This window comes from Octopus sinensis, linkage group LG11 (assembly GCF_006345805.1).
Source record: "Octopus sinensis linkage group LG11, ASM634580v1, whole genome shotgun sequence".
Lineage (NCBI taxonomy): Eukaryota > Metazoa > Mollusca > Cephalopoda > Octopoda > Octopodidae > Octopus > Octopus sinensis.
In genome coordinates, this window is record NC_043007.1 from 40,157,506 (window position 1) to 40,165,666 (window position 8,161).

The 8,161-nt window shown below is 39.3% G+C and overlaps 1 protein-coding gene across 4 annotated transcripts in view; it reads left to right on the forward strand.

Annotated features, from left to right (window-relative positions):
* The window catches only part of LOC115217445, a 127,676-nt gene extending 119,721 nt beyond the window's left edge, over positions 1-7,955 (forward strand). For all 4 annotated transcript variants that reach the window (XM_029787145.2, XM_036507377.1, XM_036507378.1 and 1 more), the window contains 2 exons: positions 3,442-3,580; positions 6,151-7,955. In XM_029787145.2, coding sequence (XP_029643005.1) covers positions 3,486-3,580; positions 6,151-6,844 — 789 coding nt within the window. In that variant the 5' untranslated portion in view covers positions 3,442-3,485 and the 3' untranslated portion in view covers positions 6,845-7,955. The remainder of the gene's footprint in view (positions 1-3,441; positions 3,581-6,150) is intronic.
* Positions 7,956-8,161: the final 206 nt, after the last annotated feature.

Here is an 8,161-nt window from a genome sequence, read left to right on the forward strand (position 1 = left end):
AAGCACCCCCTGGCACCAAAGTCTGGTGCCTCCCCACCTCTCGCCTTCACAGACACCAATGTAGACTGGTGTTGATAAGAATAGGGGTCAGCTGCCAACTTGAATGTGGAGATACAGATCGCAAATGTGTAACCTTAAGTGACACAGCCTTTCTTTTACATTTTGGCCTGTAAAATAAATTTCAGTCAAGTACTCTAGTTGATCTATTCTACAGTACCCTGCATCTCCTATGCCTTCAGAGTTTTGTTTCCAATGTTGCATTGTCATAATAACTGACAGAAGGTAGACATCAACTTTGCCTTTCATCCTTTCAACATCGAACAAATAAAGATCCAGTGAAATGCCATGGTCGATGTCACTGACTGCCTCCTTCCTTTTAATTTGTGGCTTTGTACATATGTAAGAACCTGCTATTACTGATAGAAGAGCAGTAACGGAATAGTAGATTCACTATTCCAAATAAACAGAAAGGCGGCAAGCTGGCAGAAACTTTAGCACGCTGGGCAAAATGCTTAGCGGTATTTTGCCTGCCGCTACGTTCTGAGTTCAAATTTGCTTTTCATCCTTTCGGGGTCGATTAAATAAATACCAGTTACGCACTGTGGTTGATATAATCGACTTAATCCGTTTGTCTGCCCTTGTTTGTCCTCTCTGTGTTTAGCCCCTTGTGGGTAGTAAAGAAATAGGTATTTTGTCTGCTGCTACATTCTGAGTTCAAATTCCGCAGAAGTCAACTTTGCCTTTCATCCTTTTGGGGTCACTTAAATAAGTACCAGTTATGCACTGGGGTTGATATAATTGACTTAATCCGTTTGTCTGTCCTTGTTTGTCCCCTCTGTGTGTAGCCTCTTGTGGGCAGTAAAGAAATAGGAATAGTAGATTCACTAGTAGACAATCCCTGTCTTAAATTGCTGTGGTTTTGAAGTCATTATTATTTTATTACAAAGGCTGTGAGCTGGCAGAATCAGTAGCAAGCAAGGCAAAAAAAGCTTAGTGGGATTTCACCCGTCTTTATGTTCTAAATTCAAATTCCACCGAAGTTAACTTTGCCCTTCATCCTTTCAAGGTTGATGAAATTAGTACCAGTTGAGCACTGGAGTCAATGTAATCGACTGTCCTCATTCCCTAGAATTTCTGGCCTTGTGCCTATAGTAGAAAGGATTATTTATATATCATTATAGTTCTGCACCAGTCAGTTTATGTCATACCGTCATCGTCATCATCATCGTCACTTTCATTTTATGTCTACTTTCCATAGCTGCACGGATTGGATAGTTTGACAGGATCTGACAAGTTAACAGTCTGTGTTATGCTCCAATGTCTCTATGTTAGCTTGGTTTCTACAGCTGGATGCTCTTCCTACACACTTCACACCAGTGGTTCCTAACCTGGGGTCTGCAGAGGTAGTACTGGGGGTTTGTGAACTAAATTCCAAGTTTCATTCATATATATATATATGCCTTCGAAATGCAGAGTAGATGAAAGAGGGACAACTGAAGAAGGGGAATATTCTTTATGTTGTATGTCTCGTTTCTTTGTTTTTTTTTTGTTGTTCAAAAATAGTTCGTTTCTATGTTTTTGTTTTTATGTTTTCGTTTCTCATTGTGTTCAACGTTTTTTTGATGTCCTGTACCCATATATGCTTGTATATGTCACAATTCGGATTTATTCCTAACTCCAGCTGCTGTAATCAACTCATCGAGTTTCTTGAGGATGTTACCCAAATCACTGATCGCGGATCCTGGGTGGATGTCGTTTACCTGGACTTTGCTAAGGCTTTTAACTCTGTGCCACACAAAAGACTTATGGTGAAGCTTTCTGCGTTGGGTGTAAGAGACGAACTCTATAACTGGTTGAAGTCCTTTATTTTCAGCCGAAAAGAGGTTGTCACAGTTCTAGGACAGCACTCTTCGCCCTATGAGATGACATCTGGTGTACCACAGGGATCTGTTCTTGGCCCCCTTTTATTGTTGCATATGTTAATGACATAGATGCCAACTTAAAGAATGCCACAGTGCTGAAATATGCAGATGATATCAAGCTGTACCTCGAAATAAAGAGGTCAAATCCTGTACACTATAGATCTCTATTGCAAGCAGACCTGGACACAATGCAGCAGTGGATCATGGACTGGCAACTCAAGCTGGCTGTGGACAAATGTACCACCATGCATTTTGGGAGGAGAAACCCAGCGTCCACCTACTCCCTCCACAACACTAGTCTCAAAAAGTCTTCATGTGAACGCGACCTGGGTGTTATTGTCGACAGTGATTTGCGTTGGACAAAACACATCGCTAATATTGTCAAGAAGGCTGAAGGTGTCTTGGCATCACTCACCAAATCCTTTGTGAGCCGCTCTCCGGCTATCTATCTGCGGCTTTATATAGCTATGGTAAGACCTCACCTGGAATTTGCATCACCGGTCTGGAACCCCTATCTTGCCCAGGATATCAATCGTCTGGAAGCTGTTCAGCGACGTGCAACCAAAAGAATACCCTCCATCAGGCATTTGCCATATCCTGAACGCCTTACTTCCCTGGGCATGGACACATTGAAACTCCGACGTCTGGCAGCTGACTTGGCAGACACCCATAAAATTATCAACCATCGTACAAACAATAACTCTGAGCACCTTTTCAAACTCCACCCATCTAACACCCGTGGACATATTTACAAAGTAAGAAAACAGCACAGCTCCCACGACTTCAGGAAACATTTTTTCACACTGAGGGTTGCTGAAGCATGGAACAAACTGCCGGCATCAGTTGTTAGTTGTCGGAGCACTGCATCCTTCAAAACTTCCATGCTTCCTGAGATTCGCCAACACTACACTTGATTTTCTCCCCTCCATACACACACAAGCATGTATCTGACTCATACATTGTTCGCTTTCCAGACATTTCTACATTACTGCATGTACTTTATATGCACTTTCTGACAAGTTGTGGTGCACCTGAGCACTGTATACAATTAATTTCATTATTATTTTATTATATATATGTAGGTATGTACATGTATGTATGTATATATGCATATATTTATATATTATTTATATTATATCTCTCTCTCTCTCTCTCTCTCTCTCTATATATATATATATATATTATATATATATATATGTAAATATAAGCATGTTAAAAGGGGTCCATGGCAAAACTCGTTTAAATAAAAGGGCTGGGAACCACTGTCTTACACAGTGTATTGGGCTGGGCATTTTTTTTTCCATGTAATACCAGCACTAGTGAAAGTCTTTTTGCAACTTTACTAGGCTTAAATTGCCTATGCAGCCCACAAAACTTAAAGAAGAATAGAAGAGAGGGTGATGATCTGAAGGTGATTTTTTTTTTATTTTGTGCCAGTATGATATATCAATGTTAACGATATGTTAATATTAATGATGTGTTAATTATTAATTCATTTTTCTTCTTTTTCTTCTTCCAGTTGTTTGAACATGACAGAACTTATCTCACTTCACTCATTTGCTGATGGAGGGTAACGTAGTATTTCTGTTGGTGTGTAGCATCTTCTCTGGCATTATTTTTGCCGTCGGATGCATAGCATCGGTCATCAAGGCTGTTCGGTAAGTTGTAGTCAAGACTGATAACTTTTTTTCCTTCAATCTCTTGTTAGTTGATTTATCATCACTTTTTCTCTTCCCCACCATTGCTACTTTTCCACTGTAGGATCCACATTCATATATATTGATGTAAGCAAGATGCTCCTGTCAAGACACTGCTCTGTCAACTGTTAGGTGGGTTCTGAAGGATGTATTCCTCACCATGAAGAGGCTGCTCAACTCAGCATGCAAAGAACTGGAAGTGCTTGTCCTATGTGTTAAGATTTTTGTCTATCTTCGGTCCTCAAAGTCCATCACAAGGTCTAGTCCTTGTGGTAATACGGCTGCTTGTGTGCTTCAATGACTCAAGGAGCCAGTGAAGCAGAAGCTCCAGGCTGGGCTTCCTGTGCTGAACAAGTCAAAGGAAAGAGACCAAATTAATATGGGCCACCTGTTTCCAAAGATAAAAAGGGATTTGCGTAGGGACAATAATCCTACCTAGAAAAAAACAAAGTTGCAAAAGCATTGAAGACAATTTGAAACTAATAAAATCTGGGAGAGGACTACCCAGAGTTGAGATCAGTGGAAAAAACTCATTCATGGCCTAGTTAAGTAAGTAACTGCCCTTAGAAAGGTACTATATGGAAGAGGAAAAACAAAACTGAACTCAGAACCCAGAGAACCAGGACAAATACTTCAGAGTGGGGTACCCAATACTTGGAGTGAAGGTGTGTGGCTAAAGTGATTAAGATATTTGGCTCAGAGTGTAAGGCCATGAATTTGACACTTTGTGGCGCATTGCCACAAGACACTTTATTTCATGTTGCTCCAGTCCACTCACAGGCAAAAATGAGCTGTATCTATATTGGACCTCTGCTGAAAACCACTGTATGGTTCTCTAATTATGTGTACTGGGCTTAGCCATGTAATTAACTAGTTTACTTGTTCATTCAAAGGTTTCAAGTAGAAATTTTTTCCAGCTCAACTTTGGGGAAACCAAAGACAAACCCTTGTGAGAGAAATTGGGAACTAAAAGTAAGGAAAATGGGAGGCTATTGAAAAGGTAAAGGTGTGGACAGCACAGCAGTTGTAGACTTAGCAGTGTGAATATGTACCATATGATGATGATCATCATCATCATCATTATCATTGTTATCATTGTCATCATCATCATCATCACAACTACCACCACCACCACCACCACCACCATCATTATCATCATCATTATTGTCATCATCATCATGATCATCATCATCATAATCATTATCATCATCGTCATCATCATTTTAACATCAATTTTTCCATACTTGCAGGAGTCAGATAGAGCTTATTGAAGCAGATTTCCAAGCATGCTAATATTTCCATGTAGCCATCTATGTATTGTACGCAATATACACCCACTGTCAACAGACCAGTTACTGCCGTATTTTCCCTGAGATAACACATCAGAGAGAGAGAGAGAGAGAGGAGAGAGAGAGAAATTCATCTTAGTAGCATAGCTAGAGCAGGGCAGAGGGGGGGGGGCAGTCTGCCCCGGGCAGCACTTTCATGGGGGCGGCACCACTTTTGTATTTTTCGTGGATGCTCAGGGGGCGGCAAACTGAAGGACCACTCCAGGTGACACACACTCTAGCTATGCTGGTGCCTAGCAGCATCCAGCAAGCACATCAGATACATTTCATCCCTTTTAGATCTTTTCAATAGTGTGCACTCACAGCCACCCACATACTCAGATAACAATGCATCATCTCTGATATAGGAAAAGATAACTAAAACATTTACTGATGTTGCTAATAGCTGCTCAGGTAATTAAAAATATTGTATTCACACCTGAAGCTTTAGTTAATTAAAAGAGCCATCCATGTTGCATACTTAATACATACATACTGTCGATAGTCTGGTTACTGTAGTATGGTTTACTCGCTTCCCTATTCTCATCCAAGCACGTGGTTGGTCATGGGTACATGCCTTTGCAAAGGCCCAAAAAGGCCAAAATGTATCTGGTGCTCTCATTGGCCATTACAGGGACATCTTTTTGTCTCTCTCTGATATTGTTTTTTTTTAACACAGCAAGTCCACGAGAGATGTTATCTCTGGACATCTGAGATACCCTCAGTCACAACACAGACCATGGGATTGCACCTAGAAAGTTACCCTCCCAGGCACAAGTCCAGGCAAGGTTGTTTATGGAAGACCAGCAGTTGCCCATGCATACCAGCCTCCCCTCTCCATACCACCAGTGTTATCCAAGAGAAAGGCAAAGGCCGATACAGCTTGGCACCTGTGACGTCGCAACTCATTTCTACAGCTGAGTAAACTGGACCAACGTGAAATAAAGTGTCTTGCTCAAGAACACAACATGCAGCCCAGTCCGGGATTTGAGCTCACAACCTCACGATTGTAAGCTCTACGCTCTAACCACTGAGCCATGCGCCTTCACAAATACTGCGGTAACTTGGCCTTTTGACGGTGTATGCATTAAGTGTGTGTGTATGTGTGTGTGTGTGTTTGTGTGTGTGTGTGTGCGTGAGGGTATTTCTTTTATATATTTTGTCTTTTATGTTTATCTTTCCTTTTGTTATCTTGAACCACAGGGACCGACGACAGATCTTGAGAAGAAGAAATGAACGCAACCAAGTTGGAATGGGAGATGTGGAGTGTGTCGACAACCTGTCGGAGGAGATTAAAAAAGACCTCACATCAAGTGGAGTCTCTGATAAGAATAGTTCTGAACCTACGATAAACTCGGATGCGGCGGCAAAATCCTTAAGGAGTGCCGATACTTTACAGAGTCCAGCCAGTGAGAAAATAGAATTGGTAAAGTGCATGAAAGGATCCTTTGCAAAAAATTCCCCAGATGAACTACCTGGAAATGCTATCCAGCTTTCTGTGATCGATCGTAAATATGCTGTTTATAGCAAACCAGAAAATGGTTATATAAACCGCCAACGTCTTGACAACCATATGACCGAGAATGGAAGCAATCCTCACTCTATTCCAGTTGGTAACACTTGGAAAACAATTAGCGGCAATAATATCGTTCATAAAAATAGACATTCCACTAGCGGAACTCTGTTGGTGAAAACGCATCCAACTTTTCTGAGGACCAAATCCTACCAATCTGCTATGAAAACTAATATTTATGCAGAAGTGCCATCGCCGAGCAAAAGTGATTTTGAGTTTTCGTCCAGCGAAAGTATCATAAAATGTTACCAGTGTAATGAAAGACGTCCGGGACTTGAAAACAACGCTTACAATGACGAGGATTCACAATTAAGATATTTATAATTAACAGCACACTTCTAATTATTATTTGTACTGCTAAGTAACATACATTTTTTCCTATGTTATTTCAAATTAGATACTTCAAGTTCAGAATATTTTTTAATTTAACATATTTCTTTGTTAAAATTACTAAGTGTAATCAACAGAAATGTTCCCTCCAATGTCTCTTTTCTTTTTTCTCAATAAATATCACTGTTCAAGTAATGTTTAAGTACCAGTCCAGTCCCATACTGGGGTTGACTTAATTGACCACAATTTATGGCTATGTACCAAAGTTCGAAAATATTATTATTGTCAATGGCGAGCTGGCAGAATCATAGTACACCGGGACGGATGCTTAGCAGCATTTCATCCATCTTTGTGTTCTGCGTTCAAATTCTGCCAAGGTTGACTCTACCTTTTAACCTTCTGAGGTCAGGAGATGATGTAATCAACTAGCCCTCCAAGCCCCAAATTCCAGGCCTTGTGCTAAAGTTAGAAATTATTATCACTATCATTATTATCATTATTATTATATTATTATTATTATTATTATTATTATTATTATTCTGCTTGCCGCAATATTCCATTGGTTAGGCTTTAAGTATGCTTAACTATGGAATAAAGCCAGAGACATAATCAAAACTTTCAACGTTATGTATCAACATTAAGAAGATCTACTTAAATTTAAACATTAAAATATAAAATTGAAAATTTATAACATGCAGAATTTCTATAGATCCTCTAGCTATAAACCAGTATAACAATCCTCTCAAGTTTGTATTGCATATTCTTCTGGGGTTGAAAAATTAAAATACCGGTCGGTTGGTTGTACTGTGGTCAGTCAAATAATCAATTCCTAAGATAACAGTATGTTAGAAACTGGTCATAAGATCCCTCCATTTTCTCTTTCTATTGTCTATATGTTCTTTTTTTTACATTTTTTTGTTTTGTTCATGAAATATCAATGTTTAAATATCAGCCATATACTGAGTTCACCTAAACCATGTAGAGTACTTGACTCATCTGCAATTCATGGCCTTATGTCTATGTTAGAAATTTTTATTATTATTATTATTATTATTATTATTATTATTATTATTATTAATAATAATAATAATAATAATAATAATAATAATAATAATAATAATAATAATAATAATAAGGAGGCAAGCTGGCAGAATCGTTTGCATGTCGGGTAATATGCTTAGTGGTATTTTGCCTGTCGTTACATTCTGAGTTCAAATTCCGCTGAGGCTGACTTTGCCTTTCATCCTTTCGGTGATGATAATTTAAAACTACCAGTTAAACACTAGGGTTGATATAATCGACTAGTTCCCT